General features: G+C 36.9%; 1 protein-coding gene across 4 annotated transcripts in view; it reads left to right on the forward strand.

Moving 5' to 3' along the window:
* Positions 1-19,972, forward strand: part of PLCB1 (phospholipase C beta 1) — a 486,583-nt gene that overhangs the window by 328,269 nt on the left and 138,342 nt on the right. For all 4 annotated transcript variants that reach the window (XM_026668521.2, XM_026668520.2, XM_087948394.1 and 1 more), the window contains exons 8-9: positions 6,473-6,573; positions 8,386-8,552. In XM_026668521.2, the coding sequence (XP_026524306.1) occupies positions 6,473-6,573; positions 8,386-8,552 (268 nt within the window). The remainder of the gene's footprint in view (positions 1-6,472; positions 6,574-8,385; positions 8,553-19,972) is intronic.

The raw sequence follows: 19,972 nt of genomic DNA on the forward strand, positions 1-19,972 counted from the left end.
GAAGCAGAATGTGTATTTTTAATTTGGAGTGTGTTCCATGTCATCCTCATTTACTGACCATTCATTCAGCAACCATTTGAAATTACAGTGGTCCTGAAAAAAACTACAGCTCATTTACTGCCTCCACAGCATACCTCAATCATGTGATTGCCATTATAGATAGTACAAGTTTGGTACCTGACCTTCTTCTCCTCCTTCCCTCATAGAGCAGCAATTTTGGAGAGGGGGAGATTTCAAGAGAGTAATCCGTTTGCTCTTCTATACATCAAAAGCAATCTCAAACTGGCAGTCTGAGGCTGGGATCCATTGGCATACTACACAAGCAGTTTACAGTACTCTCTTGAAATCTTTTTCTCTCCAATCTATCTGCTCCTTAAAGTAGGTTGGGGGAAGAGAAAAAGCAAACAATTTCTATAGGCAATCTCACTTTTGCCTGACCTTTTCCTGCTGCCAATGGTTTCTCAATGTGTAGAAGAGCAAACAGCTACTCTCATGAAATCTCTGTGGTCCAGTTCTCTCTTCTAATCACTGGTTATCATCTAGTTAAGAAGATAGACTAGGCTTGGGAGACCCAGGTTCAATTGATCCCTGCCTGTTCAATTTACAGGATGAATAAAAAAGTACAATGATTTCATCATTGATCAGAACAAAAAAGTTCAACAACAAATTGCGCAACAATAATGTAACATAATTAGCTAAAGTGGGAACATGTTTGGTGTAATGGTTAAGTTGGCCTAGAAACCAAGAAACTGAGTTCTAGTTCCATCTTAGGCATGTGAAAACCAGTTGAGCCAGTCACTCTCAGCCCAACTCAACTTCACATGTTTGTAGTTATGGGGAAAATAGGAGCGGGAAGAAATATTGATATGTTAATAACCATGAGTTGTATATGAAAAATGGAATATAAAAATATCCTTTAAAAATCCATTAAATTTCATTCTAAAAGCTTTAAAAAATTAAAAACATACATTATATAAGATTCTAGTGACAACGCATATGAATGAAATCGGTACTCTGTTTCTGACCAGTCTTCTACACAAGGTGTTTATATGGAGAAAATGAAAGACGGCATGTGCATAAACTACTTACACTCCTGAAGAATAGTCGATATATAAATCCAAACATTCCCATCAAAAATGGTGGCATATCTTAATTTTGCAATCAGATGTCTGTAGATTGAAGTATCCAGCTTCTGTTTAGTAGGGGGGGGGAAATAAAGATTTGTCTGAACCCAGAAAGAGGCACAAGTTTTGTACATATATCTTACTTCAGCAGAAAAAATTAAGGTGAGAAGTTGTTGTTTTTTAGAATTGTTTAGGTAAATGCTCAGTTTTATTCTTCACAGCCAGGTACTGCAATTAAATTCTTCAAATGAAACGAAATAAATCATTTTAGCCATGACCAACTTTTAACACAATTCGGTGATAAGAAGTTACAGAGCTTGAGAAGAAGGTTAAAAGTTTTGAACAAATAAATAATACAAGGATATACTAGCTTACAGGAGAAGACCTAATATATTTAAAAGAGCTAAAATTACAACTTTTTGTAATTTTACAAAAAAAATAATACTTAACTCAAGCATAGTCCCAATTACTAAATGCTAAATGGTTGTGATAGTGAACCACTAATTTAATAGCTGCTAAGGCATAAAAATAGTTGAAAAAATCCTAGATAAATAAGAGACCATTTTAAAGTGATTTAAGTTGCTATTGGAGATACATCATGGCTGAGAAGTTGTTCAGTGCACAATGCTTATACAGTCTTTGAACAATAAATTTTTCAAAATGCATGTTCTTTTATTCTGCAGAACTCTGTCATCAAGTACCATCAAATAATGAAATAATGAAAGAAATCCAGTACATGTTATAAACAATGTTGGAAAATAGTTGCAAATAAGAATGTACTTTAAAAAGATAATATTTTAAAAATCCACAACTGATTAATAGCTTTACCAAATAAAAGTGAATCATAAAGATGCATAGTTTGAGGATTTTTTGTTAGACTTTTGAAAGGATTTTATTGGTTTTGGGGACATCTGTAGCCATCAATGAACTAAATGCAATCTGGTTCACTATATTTAACCCAAATATTTAAATGAATGGTTTTTTTTCCAGTTATTATTGGAAATAACAGAAATAAGATAACAGAAATGTGATGTACTGTTTCTCCAAAAGGAGACATGTTAGAATTCCTTTTTAAAATGCCAAAATATTATTAAAAACTGTAGATATTAGCCATCAAAAATGAAAGTTATAGACGGGAAATACTGCATTTCTATTAAAAAATAAACAGATTCATTTTAAATTACCCAGATTTATATGGAAAAGATTTGTGATTAACCAATAATGAGTAAAGATTTACAGTTGTCAGAAAAGATCTCTTGATTTACACTGGAATGTTTAGGGTAATTGATTTTCAGTTTCAGTCACTTTCATTCAAATTGATGACCTTTTCAAACTACTTTGATAGTGGACAAAATTTGGAAAAACAATACAACAGCAGTTAATTGGTAGGAAGTATATGATAAAAATAGGAAGGGAGTTCACTATCTGGTGGCAGATAAAAACCCAAAGAGGAAATAAAACATCCATTAATAATAAATATATTTCCAGTCTAATTAGATCAGAATAGCATTTGAACCCTAGAGATATGGAAGCTGCTCAGTCTTTTTAAAAATATTTTTATTAAGATTTTTATATAAAAAAAACAATAAACTGATAAAAGGAAAAAGAAAAAGAATGCAAAAAAAATCCCCTTTTAAGAAAGCCACTTCCCACCCTCATCACGTATAAACAATTTCCTAATCTTTTCACCACTTTAATTTACAAATATAGAATTCTTAATTCCATAACCCATCTTTTAGTAATAAACAAATCAAATAATTATGTATCCTCACCCAATTATCAGCAAAAACTCCAAAGCTTTAAAATATTAAAATAAGTATAAACATAGTTATGAATACATGAAATGGATACATATAAAACAAATAAAAAGAAACAATAGGACAGGGACAGTAGGCAATCAAGTTTGGTGCGGTTTACCTTGAGTTTGTATCTATTGTGTGCTCTTGTATTGTAATAGTTGAAGCTGAAGTATTCATTGACAGGTAGGACATTACAATATATAATTTTATGTACTATACTTAGATCGGACCGAAGGCGGCATAGTTCTAGGTTTTCTAGGTCTAGAATTTCAAGTCTGGTGGCATAAGGTATTCTGCAACGAGTAGAGGAGTGAAGAACTCTTATTGTGAAATATTTCTGAACTTTCTCAACTATTAATATCAGATACGTAATGCGGGTTCCAGACTGATGAGCTGTATTCAAGTATTGGTCTAGTAAATGTTTTGTATGCTCTAGTTAGTAGTGTGATATTACCAGAGAAAAAGCTACGTAGGATTAGGTTAACAACTCTTAATGCCTTTTTGGCTATGTAGTTACAGTGGGCTCTAGCACTTAGATCATTAGAGATGAGTACTCCAAGGTCATTGACAGAGTTTGGATCATCAACAAGGTCTTGACTATTCAGCCTGTATTTTATTTTCTGATTTTTTTTTTGCCAATATGTAAGACAGAGCATTTATTTGTTGAGATTTGAAGTTGCCATTTTTTTGACCATTCTGATACATAGTCGAGGTCTTTTTGAAGGGTAGCAGTATTGTTGGTGGTGTTGAATCATCATCGGCGAAGAGAACGCAGTTGCTCTTAATATGATCACAGAGGTCATTTATGTAAAGTATGAAGAGAGTTGGTCCTAGAACAGTGCCTTGGGGGACACCACTGTTGACAGGTGCAGAATTTGATAGGATGCTCCCAATTTTGACCATTTGTTGCCTGTTTGACAGGAATACCTCTATCCAGTTATGCAGGTGTCCAGAGATACCATCAGATTTTAGTTTTAGGAGTAGTTTGTCGTGTACCACTGAATCAAAGGCTTTACAGAAGTCTATGTAGATTGCGTCTATTGCTTTGCCCTGATCGAGTTGTGTAGACCATATGTTCTCCCATGAGCTGTGAAGAGCATCCAGTGATGGAAGGTGCTTCAGTCCCTTCTAGGAAGGCTGGGCTTAAACTTGAGGACACTCCTCCTTCTCCACGAGACTCCTCCTTAGTGTCCCCAGTTTTAACTCAGCCTTTCTTCAAACAGGTTGTATTATTGTTTTCCTGGTTGGAACAGAACACTGGCGATTTAACTGATTTATTTCTCAGGTCAGGTAATACCATAGTTTCTGTCACCAACCACCCCCCTGGGAACCTCCAAAAGTCATTTCGCTCGGTTTTTTGTTTTGTTTTGTTTTACCTGATACGCCCGTTCTCTGTGAGCTGTGAAGAGCATCCAGCCTCTCCCTCTTATTCCGTCTGGTAGGGGGTCTGTTCCGACCAGGGTTATTACATAGGCTTAAGCATATAGGGTAACAATACCTTGGCTTCGCAAAACTGGGGACGCTAAGGAGGAGTCTCGTGGAGGAGTAGAAGTGTCCTCAAGTTTAAGCCCAGCCTTCCTAGAAGGGACTGAAGCACCTTCCATCACTGGATGCTCTTCACAGCTCACAGAGAACGGGCGTATCAGGTAAATACCAACACCCTTTTTTGCAGTGTAAGAGTTGCAGATTACAGGATAGTTTTTTTCTGAAACCAAATTGTTTGTTAGAGAGTAGGTTGTTTGTCTCTAAGTGGAGGATAATGGATTGGTTAATAATTGATTCCATGACTTTACAGGTGACACAGCATAAAGAGATTGGTCTGTAATTTTCAACTAGGCTGGCGTCTCCCTTTTTGAAGATGGGGATGACCGTGGCTTGTGACCATTGGCAAGGAGCTGGTCCTGAAAGATTTTTCCAAGATTATGCTTAGAGGTTCGGCTATGGCAGTGGATAGCTTTTTTAAGAAATAGGCACATATTCCGTCCATTCCAATAGATAGAGATGGTTTTAGATTGCGTAGTGCTTTTTCAACATTGTCTTTTGTAAAATTGATACGTATTAGATCATTGTAGTTGTCAGTGGTTCGACTAGGAAATGTCTTATATTATTTCAACTTTTACAGAAAATAAAAAGTGCGGTACAAGCAATACATTCTGCAGTCCTTATTAATTGTAGGAAAATAAATTTTGAAGTTGGAAAATTGAATAATTCCACCACATATAATTTACATTCTACTTCCAGCTGCTTGCTTTACATTGACAACAAACTGGACTGAGGGTTGACATTTATGAAATTTTGATTTAAAGGTTTCCCATCTCGCATTCTTCAAGACTGAAAGACAGCCCCTTCTCAAATTGACCCATTAAATCAAATTTTCATTATATTTTACATTTTTTTCTGATAAGTCTATAATCTCAAGGTATTCAAGTGTAGTTTGAAATATCTATTAAACCATTAAACAAGGAAGAATATGATGCTGACTTTGTTTGCTGGAAGAATAAAAAAAAGGTCATACTGGAAATCCAGCAAGGATGCTGGGTGTAAGAAGATAAAGTGCAGGTCTGAGCCCCCTCCTTATGAAAGATAATTGTAAATCAACATGGGTTAAAAAAAACAATCCTCCATTTTGGAGGTTTAAGCATGCATTTGGTATATTTATTAATTTTCTATTGTTTACATTTTGTTAGCGCTTAATAAACATTGTGTTGTCTGGGTTGTTTTATTTGCTTAACAATACGGATTACATTCTTATTCTCAACCCCTTTTTTCCAACCACTGGTAGAATAAGTTTAGTACATTTAAACAGCATATTAAAAATCAGGAAGTCCAACAGAACTTGCATATTTTATCCAAGAATGTTTTATTGAGCAGTCAGGTCTTGCTTCACAAACCAATAAAACATTTATATTAACTGTTTCCCAATTTCAGAGGGCATTAATCCTAGCATGTTGTAATGCTGTCTCCACAGCAGATTTTTTTTTGGGGGGGTGGGTGTCAATATATAAAAATCTCATATGAGCTGAGATTGTGCCCCAATGGATAAGGGGCCACTGAAACCACAGCTCATGTTCGGTTATATTACATCCTCTATAAGGAGTCATGGACTCATTTTATAACTCTTTATCTGACAATATATTTGGGAAATTCTGATCTCTTTTATGTACAGCAGTTACTATTAGATCAGTATGATATAGTTTCTTTGAATATAGCTACGTTCTGCTATATTGTCTGTAAAATTAGGCAAACTTTGGCTGCTCATTGGTGATGATGACCTACTGTAATATACTATTATGTCTTTTTCTGTTTTGTTTTGTTTTAACATTTTAATTTTTAATTCTGGTCTGTAACCATAATTCAAGATTGATTAAATGTTTAGTCTTTGGCTTTGCTTTTCAATCTGTAACAAATACTCAACAATACTCCAAGGAGATACAGGAGCCATGGAAATTAGAAGAAATTTCGCAAATTGAAAGTTTTGAGAAAGACTGAACAATTGAAAAAGAGCAAATTTGAGAAATCATTACATGTTGTATTTTAATTCCTCTCCAGAATGATTCAATTCCTCAAGAGGACTTCACTCCAGAAATATACAGGGAGTTTTTGAGCAACTTTTGTCCTCGGCCTGAAATTGACCACATCTTCCTAGAACTGTAAGGAGTTATAGAAACCTACATTTTTCTTCACTTCTGTATTTCTTATTGTTCCCAATGGAAAATTGCTTTATTCCAGTTCTAGCATCATCATTTGATCAACCAGGGTTTGGGATATTTTGGCTATCATTTTAATGTATCAGCTGCTCTGAGAACCACAACGTTTCTCTGTAAAGGTTGGCCACTTTTGTTGATCTCTTGAACATTAATAATATAATATTCCTAATGGAATGTAACTGTCAGATGATATTTATCTTCTGGCATATACTAGTTTGAACTCCAGTTAAACTAAGTGGTCAGGAAGTATCCACTGGGCAGTACATGCTCTGGTAATCTGTTCAACATAGCAAAAAAATAAGTCAGAGGACAGTGTAGTACAGTGCCTATTGTCAGTGCTTGCATTCAATATAAAATTCAGTTGACGGCTGAGCTGCTGTTGTTTCATACTCTAATATTATGGAAAACCCAAAACAGTTTAAAAGTGAATATCAAATGTATTCCTTTTCTTGTGTTTTTAATATTCATGCCTTCGGAGTTTAGAGGGACTTTAACTGTAGATGCATGAAAGAGAATACTGACACCAATGTGGATATATTTAGAATTATCTGGAAAGAGGGAAAGAAAATTGGAGGAGGACATAATTGAAATGGAGCAACTCTGGTCGGACCAATAATTAAATTATTTTCTCTGCTACCACACTCTCTTCAAATTCTGTATTTTGTATCTTCCTTCTAAAAAGTGCTCCAATTTTTAAAAATTGGTGCCAGAGCTTTTTTCACACATATTCTTTTGTCATGCATTGTGAATTACATAGAATTTTCCAGTCTGGTTTTCTGACATTTTAGCCATAGCTGTACCCTCTTATTCTCTCTTTAAAGGATATTGCTAGATGCTGCTTCTGCAGCACTGTGTGTTGATGCTATTTGATGATGACATGAGGAAAAGTGGCGGGCCTATTTGGAAGTATAAACTTGTGGCAGTGGCTGCTCTAAGTAAACCAATAAGAGTCTGATGAGTTTGGGTCAAACAGAAAAAATACCAAATATCATTATGGGAATGCTTTCATCTTTAACAAATTGTCCGATTATTGTCTAATCTAACTTAGCAAACTTGCAAATTGGTTCAATAGTAAACTGGCTTTTAAAAAAAAGTTCAAAAGCTTCTACTGATAACCAACAGTTTTATGCTTTGCTGGCTTGAGATTTCCTGTTCCTTTTTAAGATTAAAATTTTGGAAGATTCATGTGCGCCCAATTAATATGTGCCTTTCACTTGGATCCATGAGCCCTAGAGAAGCAAAGAAATCATAACATGTAATTGATCTATGGTGTTTTTTTGTTTTGTTTTTGGTTCCTTTTACAATCTGATCCGATTGTAAAGGGACAAAGGGGGTGGTTTTTGTGGTTCTATGTTATATCTTCTATAAGCAAGATAGTGAAAGCAGATGTTCAGGAACAACACTTACTTTAGATCCAGTAAAATGAATAGTAACTGTTCAGCCTATCAACCCTCTCTGCATTCATTGTAGCTTCAGGCTTAAAGATAGTCCTCAAGTTATAGACTCACCATCCTTGGCAGTGTTCCCCATCCCTTCCAGTGTTAGTAAAATGTGGGAGAGAGGAGGAAGTTACATGAAGCTCAATAAAATAGACTATAAACAAACAGCTAGTCCATTATCTGTGTGAGCCTACACATTCAGAGCTTGTTCTCGTGTGTATTAGCTCATCCAGGAAACATAACAGAAGGAGATATGTAGGATGCTTGCTCACATTCCTTTTCTTTTTCTTTATGTTTTGATGGTTCTTTTTATCAGGGGGGCAAAGAGCAGACCGTATCTAACTGTTGACCAGATGATGGAATTTATAAACTTCAAGCAGCGAGACCCACGGTTAAATGAAATTCTCTTTCCGTTCTTGAAGCAGGAACAGGTTCAACAACTGATTGAAAAATATGAACCCAATAATAGTTTGGCAAAGAAAGGTCAGTATTTGTCATTTTCTTCTATATTACAGTTCTGGCTCCAAGGAATTACAGTGGACAGATATGCCTTGTGGCACATACCAGTTCATATTCAGTGACATTGTTAGCATGCCTACTTAAGATTTCGCAGTAGTTACAGATTAAATATGTTCGTTGTGTGAACAAAGCAAGTTAAACTTCCCTGTTGCTTTTCACTTCACAGGGTAGATTATTCAGGGCAATGTAAATGTAAATCACCAGGACAATAATTAATTTACTAGAATTTGAAAACTGCAGGGGGGAGCATGCTGTATGTAGGAGAGGGGTAATCTAGAAAATCATTCTTATATCATTGACTTGCAGCAAAATATTTCTGCTGCTTGACAATGCCAGTGGTGGTTTTAGTACAGTCTTCTCTGTACTGGTAAGGTGATACAGGTAGTTCTTGACTTACAACTATTCATTTAGTGACCGTTCAAAGTTACAGTGGCACTGAAAAAAGTGGCTTAACGACCATTTTACACATCACAATCCAGCATCCCAAGGGTCACATGATCAAAATTCAGACTCTTGGCAACTGGTGTGTATTTATGACAATGGTACTGTCTCCAGGTCACTGTTTGTAACCTTCCCAGCTTCTTCCAACAAGCAAAGTCAATGGGAAAAGCCAAATTTGCTTAACAAGCACACGCTTCTCTTAACAATTGGAGTGCTTAACAACTGTGGCAAAGAAGAGTTGTAAAACGGGACAAAACTCACTTCATAACTGCCTTGGTTAGCAATGGAAATTTTAGGTTCAACTGTGGTCGTAAATCAAGGACTATCTGTAGTTATGCTAAGTGGGCTTCTGTACAGATAAAAGTGCATTCCATCATCTCCCAGGAAAGGAATTTTTTTTAGGGAAATGAGTAATCATTTCATTGGCCAAGGCTGGGCTTTCTGCCAGATTCTATGCTTACATTCAGTTAAGCATATGCATTGCAAGAGCTTGGCATTTTAAACATAATGTTGTATTTATGCAGGATTCTGGTTTTATTTTCATTAAGAGTATTTTGCAGGCTTCCTTGCTTTTGAAACGATTCCATGACAATAGTGTGGAGGCACAGGCTGATTAGATACGGGAGAGGAAGCATCATTGAAAAGGAGCTAATTAACAAAAGGCTAATTCAACTTTAGTTTTTGAGACTTACTGAGCCAAAATGTCTTAATTTTAGAACTAAAATGGGATTTTACATGTATCTTTATTTTTCTCTGAACATTTTAACTTCCCAACAAATGGCTGATTTTTTTTCAAGTCCTGAAAAGTGCTTTATTAAGTTCGGAATGTTCTTAGATCTTCCTTCCTTCCTTCCTTCCTTCCTTCCTTCCTTCCTTCCTTCCTTCCTTCCTTCCTTCCTTCCTTCCTTCCTTCCTTCCCTCCTCCCTCCCTCCTTCCTTCCTTCCTCCCTTCCCTTCCTCCCTCCTTCCTTCCTGTATTGATTTCTGGCGACTGCCTTTAGTAGTCCCTGCAGTTTTATAGGCAGTTTTTTTTTTTAAAGAAGTGGTTTGTCATTGACTCTTTCCTTGAGAGAGTGACTGGTCAAAGTCAACCAGCAGGAGTAGATAGAATTCACTGATGCCGGGTTTACAGCATGATGCCTTAACCACCACACGAAACTGGCTCTCTGATCTTTTTCACTAGGAAAGTGCCTCTCTGCCACCCTCTTAGATAAACCAACTTTAAAAGTAAAATCTTCCTTTTTTTCCTCCCTCCTAGCCCTCCCACTTAGCTTGTCCTCCTTCACCCTCCAAGACTGAGCTGCTTTCCTACTACAGACTCTTCTTCTTACTAGAACAGCATGACTAGAAATTATGGGAATTTAAGTCTCATATATCTGGAGGGTACTTAGTTAGAAAACCAGAAACTGTTATGACTGAACAGAAAGAACAATATTTGTCATTGCTGGCTATCCTTGATAATAGCAGTTGATTTTCTCGGCACAGTTTCAAAATTTAAATGGTTTAGGGCAGGTGGCAACCACGCGGGACATCCGCCGTGGTCTGTCCAAAGGACCCCTAATTGGTCGTCTACTTAATAACCCGAAAAAAATTAGGATTATGTCCTGTCTGCATCCAAAGGCAAACAGTGGAGCGATCTAGGGGGAAAGAAAGAATCTGAGGCCTCGGTGTTCAATCACCTTGAGCGACCTCTTCAAGGTGTCCCTGCCGATCCCCCTTTTTGGTTCCAGGCTTAAACTTTGAAGGCATGCTTCTGCGAGTAAGGTCCACGGCGGCGGGTGAGCCACCTAGAGGTGCGGGTGAGTGGTGTTGTGCCCTCCCGCTTCCTCTCTCTCATAAAAGTTCTCCCAGACCCGAGCAATTAGATAAATTTCGCCTTTTTTAACTCCTGGCTGGCTCAATTTTTGAGGATAGTTTTGTATGCGCAGCAGGACAAGATTATCTGTCAGACTATTTACTACTTAATAACAGCAGCTAATTTTGTTTTTGTTTTAATTATGTCCTGCTATCAGGCTTGGGTCTTTCTGTCATCTCCAAGAGGACCTCTTCTTCTCTGCTAGACTCTCTTAAAACACAAATGAGTATCCTCCATCAGGCTTGAATGAGTTGTTTTCTGCATAAGCCCTCCTAGACTTCTCTCAAAAGTTTAAGACATTGATAAATATCCTGGCTCTCAATTTTTAGATAGTTTTAATATTTATTTTGTTGTTATTTTTCAACCTGGATTTAAACTTTTTCTATTTTGTTTTTGTTTTAAAATTTTGTAAGCTGCCTTAAGTGCCCACCAGAGCTGAAGGGGTGTGTGTGTGTGTAGGAGTGGAATTATAAAACAATAAAGAAATGTATACACATTTTTTTAAAAAAACCATTAAGTAATGCAACTCTGGTGTTACAAAGTCCCTGGAATATCAATAAACAAAGGCTTCAATATTTTTAAAGCTTTCTGCATAAGCTCCCTGTGAGCAAGAAGGTGTGGTAGAATAATTTATTATAGCTTTAACATGGCTATCTACTGAAATGTCAACTATTGTCAAGGCTTTATTTTATCCCACAGATATGCACAATGGGGCATACTCTGATGAAAGTATTCACATACCGGTAAATAGATAGGTAGATAGATAGATAGATAGATAGATAGATAGATAGATAGATAGATAGATGATAGATAGATAGATAGATAGATAGATAGATAGATAGATAGATAGATAGATAGATAGATAGATAGATAGACAGACAGACAGACAGACAGACTGACTGACTGACTGACTGACTGACTGACTGACTTCTTTATTTGCCAAGTGTGATTGGACACACAAAGAATTTGTCTTGGTGCAAATACTCTCAGTATACATAAAAGAAAAGATACATTCGATGAAAAGACCTGTGTATGCTAATAAAAAAACAGGTCATTATACAAATTTCTCTTAGAATTTTCATATGGCAATGGAGCAAGGATGAGGGCAGTATGTATGTTGGAATTGATATAGGTGATGATAATCTATTCACATTTGAATATGAACTATAATGAGCTATAACTTCCATCTCTGCTTATATAAATAAATGCTGTTCACAAACCTGCTATAGCCGTGTCATAAGGCATTGAACCTCATTTAATTCATATTCCACTCCAGAACTGAGAATCAAGTGCTAGCTAGGGTTGCTGGAAGCTGTACTTCAACCGCACATCAGGTGAAGAATTGTACAGGCTTAATTACATGGAGCTATCTTTTCCTACCTTGCAGGACAATGGTACAACTTTCAGTCTTCTCTGTTTAATATTTTATTTTATTTTATATTTGATGTTTCTTTACGCCAATTGTTTTCATCTTCTGGGTAGTTATTTTTAAAAGCACAGAAAAATCAATGCGTGCAAACAAACTTTCAGTGATGCATCTAGTAATAAAAAGCAGTATGATTCTGCCTCTTCTCCATTGGAAGGAAAGATCCTGCTAACATCTGAGTTATGATGTGGACTATATAATTGAGTTGAAACAAGTATCTACCGTGTAGGGCCCACAACTTCATACAGAATAACAGAGTCGGAAGGGACATTGGAGGTCTTGTAGTAGTTCCAACCCCTGCTCAGGCAGTTGAATATTTCCTGCTAAGGCAGGTAACCCTATACCATTTCAGACCAATCTTGTCTTGTCAGATTTGTCCAATCTCTTCTTTAAAAACTTCCAGTGTTGGAGCATTCACAACTTCTGGAGGCATGTTGTTCCACTGACTAATTGTTCTGTCAGAAAATTTAGTTCTAGGTTGCTTCTCTCCTTGATTAGTATTGCTTTCCCTCTTGTTGGTTATCTACCTTTTAAGAAAGGATCTAGAAAGGACATTAGTTGTCTGTGTTTTCCAAATAAGGAGTTAGGCAAATCAAAATAGATAATCCCTTAATTTAAAGGACCTGTTTGTGACGAGGCTTTATTGCATCAGCATAAATGAGTGGTGAGGTCACCTGCTGCAAGTCTAACAAAATAATAAGCTTGGCCATTATTTAACTTTCAGTGTTGTCCTCCCCAGGAATAGAAGGTAGGTCAATTGGTGATGCTGAATGAAAATCCTCTGCAGTCTTAGTAATGAATCTAAACATTGCTTCTAAGGGAACATGATCTTCCGGTCAATCTTCCTGCCATCTTTTATAAGCTGATACAATCTGTTATTTCAGATGATTCAACAAGGGAGTCATGTCATTATACCACAGCCATTTCACGAGGTATAAGACTAGTACAAGTAGTCTTCTTCTTACAACAGTTCTTTTAGTGACCATTCAAAGTTACAGCTGCACCGAAAAATGTGACTTATGGCTGTTTTTCACCGTTAATGACTTTTGCAGCATCCCCAGGATCATGTGATCAAAATTCAGATGCTTGGTTCGTATTTATGACCATTGCTGTGTCCCAAGGTCACGTGATCCCCTTTTGCGACCTTCTGACAAGCAAAGTCAATGGGGGAAGCCAGATTTCACTTAACTGGGTTGCTAACTTATTAACTGCAGTGATTCACTTAACAACTGTGACAAGAAAAGTCTTAAAACGAGGCAAAACTCATTTAACAAATGTCTCACTTAACAGAAATTTGGGGCTCAATTGTGCTCATAGGTTGAAGACTACCTGTAGAAACACATGGCACTGATTTGTTAAAGGCTGTTTGAAAACTGACCTCAGTTTTATGGTAATAGTGATTTTTCTTCAATCGTATTTAATATTTTTAATTGAGGATTTTGAGACTAGTTTCAAATTCCGCACATGTATACTTCTGGGAATGACCGTTTTTTAATTCTTCAAAGATCTGATCTATGCTTCAAATTGCGTTTGGCTCTCTTTTTTAAAAAAAAAAAAAAACAAATTTGTGAATTTCCTATGGAAGATAGGGATCTTTCATTTTATAAACTTAAATTGAGGGGGTTTTCCTTAAAAAAAAAACAAATAAAGCCTCAACCCAATCTTGTTGAATGACATATATTCCTAATAGACAATAAATTTTACACATAATTGAATTATATATTTGAATTTGTAGTAATCTGAACTAAGCATTTATACTCTGGAAGCATTTTGTTGGTAAAGTTTATTTCTAAAGCAGCAAGTCAGAATTACACACCCAGACTGAGCTGTGATATTATCTCAGTCTTCATTTAACCCTTATATTTTCTCTGTTGAAATACTGCTAATTTATACAGAGCTTGGCCATAATCTTTGTTTAACAATAGGCCACACTAACAGAAGTACAAAGCATGGGAGGCCGTGTTTTCCCACTTGGAATATACTTTAATCATGCAGCGCTATTTTCAATGCAGCGTTTGATGTAAGCCTCGTCCCGTATAAATCATGCTTCATAGTAACCAAGGGCCCCGTAAAAGTACAACTTGCACGGCTAAGCTTGGTGACTTTTTGGAGGAATCCACATGATGTTTATCAGCAGAATCAAAGGAGTCATATAAGGAGGGGAAATGCTGAAAATGCCTTTTAATTCAACAACCACCCCCAATGTGATGTTCCTCCATTAGGACTCTAAGCCATCTGGCAGAGCTAAGTCTTCAGACTCCTGCTGAACGACAGGAGCCATTCTCACCTCAGTGGGTAAGATGTTCCAAAGGGCTGGAGCCATGGCAGAGAAGATTCTTCTCTTGGATTCCACCAGCCAAAATTCCTTGACCGACAGGGCCCACAGCATGCCTTCTCTGGCAGCACAGGTAGGACGGGCCAGTCAGAGTGGGGTGAGAGGGTTCCTCTAGTACCTGGACCCATGCCATGCAGATCTTTAAAGGTAATCACCAACACCTTGAATTGCACCTGGAAACAAACAGGCAGCCAGTGCAGCTCACAGAGTAGTGTTGTAATATGGGACATCCTAGGGATTTCAAGAACTGCCTGCACCTCCACATTCTGCACCAGTTGAGACTTCCAAATGCTCTTCAAGGGTAGCTCCACGTAGAGCACATTACAGTAGTCCAGGCATAAGAAAAGCATCTATTTTTCTTTGCTATTTATGACTGCATTTTCCTGTTTTAGTTCCTATGTTACATTGATTCTTTTACTAATTGATTCACCAAGCAATTAGAAAATGTTGCTGTGCTTTGCAGCTTACCGCATGAGGGAGGAATTTCTATTCACATCATCCTATATATGGCACGAAAGAACGGCTTACATTCCTGCATTCTCTCTTCTTTTTTTCAAGTAGATTGCTGCTAAGCCTGATCCATTTCTCTTATATTTTTTTTCTAAAATTCATTTTTATAGAGATCATATCAGCTCTAATAATCTTGACTTGAGAAGACATAAAATAAGAGTTTAGTACATCCTGTTGGAAGCCTAGAATTAATGCTTGACATGAATGCTCTCTAACTATTCCATTTATTATGAAGGAAGAAAGGGGAATCTATTCTCGGTCCATTGAAATGATCAGTTATTTATTATTACTAGATTTAATCTTTGAATACTTTCTGTATCAATAGATAATAAATTGACTTTCATTTCTTTACACCGTGTCCCTGTTAATGGGGTTAACATATGAGTTTAATGAAAGCTTTTATTGTAATGTAAAATCCTCATGACTGTTTGTGTAGCAGTTCTCAAATAGCTAGAAGCTAAAGCACTTCACATTAGTTAATTAAAAAGATCAAGAAGATAAGTTTGAAATATAAATTGAAACATCTGTGCTATGAGTTAACAAATAGCAAGAGATTTGTAGTTCATGCTACAGAAATAGGCAAGCCTAGCTTTAGTATTTTTGATGGTGAGATTTGTTCGTTTTTACTGCTAGCTGTGTTTTGAAAGGGTAGAGATTAAGGCTGAATTTTCCAACTGAAATGATAAGAGATTTTGCTTTTTCCTCATTGAAGTGTAATTTCTTCTGTTCAGACAGGAGATTACTGTCTCCCTTCTTACCTGCAATTGCATAGAAATCTCAAATTTTCACTTTGGCTTCTTACAGATGTTTTCATAACGTTCCTGGATTGAGAATGTTATCTCTTTCCTTTGATTCATATGGAAGAAACATTTCATAACTTGGCACACTCTAAATGAGATGCTAACATATCTGGAAGGCAGCTTGGAGAAGACTGCCATCCTTGTTTTTATTTATTATTTAAATTTATATAGCTACCCATTCAACACATGACTTTAAATAATAATAAAGAAAAAGCAACTTAAAATATATATTTTAAAAGCAAGAGAAAACTCTTAGCAGCAATGAAGTCACATATAATAAAGAGTTCCAAAGTGGGCTTATCCAATATCGTGGCCCAATGCCCTATTTTCTAGCAAGAGGAAAATGAATATGCCATATCTGGCTAGAAATGCAAGATTTCCTTTAATTTTCATTGTAGCTTATTTGTTATTTTAACCGAATATCTTTCTGGAAAGATATGAAATAAAAATCAATATTTTTCTTTACTTTTGAATAATATAAGACCCATCTCTTTCCCGTCAAGTAATTCTATTACATGTTATAAAGCACATACATAAAACAACAACTAACGAGAAACTAACAACAAGAGAAATGATAAAAAGAGAAAAGGAGTAAAAGTGTGAAAAGATCTAAAAAGAAAAAGAAAGGAGAACACGAATATATACTGTACAAAGAATGACTTCTCAGTGCTTCTCCCAAGGATATAAAGAACACTTACATGTGACTCCTAGTATAAGACTATAATAAAATGTCCATTTTCCTCAAAAAAGAAAGAAGACTTTTCTGTTTTGGATAGTGTAAGTCAGACTTCTTCCAGCAAGTAACATCAATGTGATGTTAATAGCCCTTCCTTCAGGCAGGTAACATCAGTGTGAGGTCACAATGGCTGGTCCCTTTCCCTCAAGTATATAATGTCTGCAACTAGATCACCAGGATCATTGGCCTAGCTTTTTTTGTTCAGATAGACAAAATCCACTGAGATACCTATCTTCTTCAGGTAGGGGACTATAGATAATCTTTCTCCCTCCCTCCCTCTCCCCCCCGTGTGTGTATGAGTGTATGTGTGTATGTGTAATGTGTATTCTATATCTCTCATACTGTATAAGAGAAAGGAGCCTGTACACCAGTGGTGGGATTCAAATTTTTTTACTACAGGTTCTGTGGCTGTGGCTTGGTGGGCATGGCAGGGGAAGGACACTATAAAATCTCCAGTCAGAGGTGGGATTTGCCAGTTCTCCGAACTACTCAAAATTTCAGCTACCGGTTCTCCAGAACTGGTCAGAACCTGCTGAATACCACCTCTGCTGTGGAACCAGATGACTCACATTTGTCTCATTTAAATAGTAATAGCAGCAGAAATCTAGAAGGGAAGAAGAAGGCAAGAATCATCATACAGATCTTATTTAATTGTACCAATCACCACAGAATTTAACTGAGGGGTTTTGTGTAAGGAAGGATCACATCAGCATTACATCAGCAGATAAACTGTTTTCTCAAGATGACATTTTATGCTTATTCAACAGCACCTCTAGAAGGAAAGGCATTTCTGTAAACAATTTTATAACTAGCTTCAAAACAGCCAGTAACCTATGTCAGTAACAGCTGTTGATAAAATAGAGAACATTAAAGTTCAAAGAACCATCTTAAGAGCACAAGATGGAGTAATGGCTCTAGGATTATTCACATTGTGATATACTGTTCAGCCATCACTTGAATATAAATCTGCTCTTGAAATCTGTTTATTAAAGTTTTTAATCCCACCTTTATTATTTTTATAAATAACTCAAGGCAGCCAACGTACCTCCTTTCTCCTTCTATTTTCCTTACAACAACCACCCTGTGAGGTGGGTTGGGCTGAGGGGGAATGACTAGCCCAAAGTAATGCCTGAGGTGGGACTAGAACTCATAATTACCAGTGGTTTCCAACATGTTGCTGTGACCACTAGACCAAACAGGCTAATTTATTATTTAGTTTATTTATTTAGTTTATTCTTATTTTAGCTGCTGTAGTCATGCCTCAGGAAATAGCAGATTGTGAAGGATTTTCTAAATAACTGACCGACAAGCATTTCATTAGACCAACAATAGTTTACAAAACAATTCTCTGTGGTCCTGGGAATAAGGAGGACAGCCTTGGATTCACTATCATTTTGGAACTTTGCTGCTTTCATTGATCAGGATAAAAAAGATTACTAGTGGGGATGTTGTGCTGGGCATTCAACTTAGCAGATTATTTTATTTTCAGTCTGTGTTTAAATACTGGCTCCTCCTCTGTCCGAACAGTGTCCTACGAAATGTTCTTGGCAGGGCCTTTCACCATGAAATATCTAGCAGATGTAGCAGTTAGTAAGTGGTCACTTCCCTCAATTCTTTTATGACAGTAAGTCAGGGGGAGGGTTCTATATTTCTCATGCTTTGGAACTACTAGTAGTCTTTCAACTTACAACAGTTTGACCGTTCAAAGTTAGAACCGCACTGAAAAAGCAATATATGACTGTTTTTCACACTTATGACCATTGCAGCTTCCCCATGGTCACCTGTCTAAAATTCAGATGCTTGGCCATTGACTCATACTTATGACCATTGCAGTATCCCAAGGTCATGTGATCCCCTTTTGCGACCTTCTAGCAAGCAAAGTCAATGGGGAAGCTAAATTCACATAAGAACCTTGTCACTAACTTAAACAACTGCAGCGATTCTCTTAACAACTGTGGCAAGGAAGGTCATAAAATATGGTACCGCTCACTTGACAACTGTCTCACTGAGCAACAGAAGTTTGGTGCTCACTTGTGGTCATAAGTCAAGGACCTTATTTACCTTTTTATTGTTGTATAGAGCAAGGTGTAACAATCTTAATGAGAATACAATATATAGAAGCGAGTATGCATTATTAACAGACATATAGATTAATCAATTGGGGATTAAATTCATTGCTATCTCTGTCTTGAAGTTCCTCCTAGTTTTTTTGTCTTTATTTAACACTTCCACAGCAGATCATGAAGCATTTTATTCCGCAATAAAAATGTTGATGTTTGTTCTTTCTGGTATGGTCTCCCAGAAGACATTAATAATATCATCATCTCATTATTGATTGCCAAAACGTAGTAAAAAGAAGGCAACTTCTGCAATCAGCTGAATTGCATTTGCAATTGGAAAATATGTAAACATTTTCTTTAATTTGGTTGAAGTTAATGCTAATTGAAGCATCAAAAGGTGCTTTAGCTGAGTTCAGGAAAGAAATTAAGTCAGGTCTTTTATTAGAAAATGAGTGTTACTTTTGTCCTCAAACCCCAGATCTCTTCATCTCCAGTTCATTTACTGTCTCATCTGAACCATTGGTGCCATTAGACTCAGGAACCAAATGGAAACCAAAACTTCTTAGCCAAAACCAATTTTGGGAGGGGAAAAGATGCATCCCACTTAGAACATCCCAGGAACCAGAATCCAGAAACCAAAAACTTCACTTTGGTTTCAGAAACCCAAAATCCAAACTTTGGGAGGTGAAAAAGATGCATCCCACTTAGAACATCCCAGGAACCAGAATCCAGAAACCAAAAACTTCACTTTGTTTCAGAAACCCAAAATCCAATTTTTGGGAGGTGAAAAAGCCAGAGTCCCTGGCTTGGTCAACAGTCAGCATATCACAAATTCATCCATCTACTGTATATATTGAAACATGGATGAGGCAATTAGAAAGATATGTGCATTACTTATTACACTGCCTCAGTGGTGGGATTCAAATATTTTTACCATCAGTTTGGTGGGCGTGGCTTGGTGGGCAAGCTTTGCGTATGCATGTACCAAACACGTACTTTGCGCAGTGGCTTGGTGGGCAAGCTTTGCGTATGCATGTACCAAACACGTACTTTGCGCAGGCACAGAAGCATTTGTGCAGGCGCAGAGGCGTTCTAACTCACCTCCTGCAAGCCTGCACTCTCCCGGTCGCTACAGCAGCTGCCACGCAGCACTCTTCTGTGCAAAGCAGCTGCGCTTCAAATTCAGAGGGTAAAGGTGAGTATGAGAACCGGTTGAATACC

Source organism: Notechis scutatus, chromosome 1 (genome assembly GCF_049901735.1).
Source record: "Notechis scutatus isolate UNSWTSFEM ecotype Mainland chromosome 1, rNotScu1.2, whole genome shotgun sequence".
NCBI classification, from domain to species: Eukaryota; Metazoa; Chordata; class Lepidosauria; order Squamata; family Elapidae; genus Notechis; species Notechis scutatus.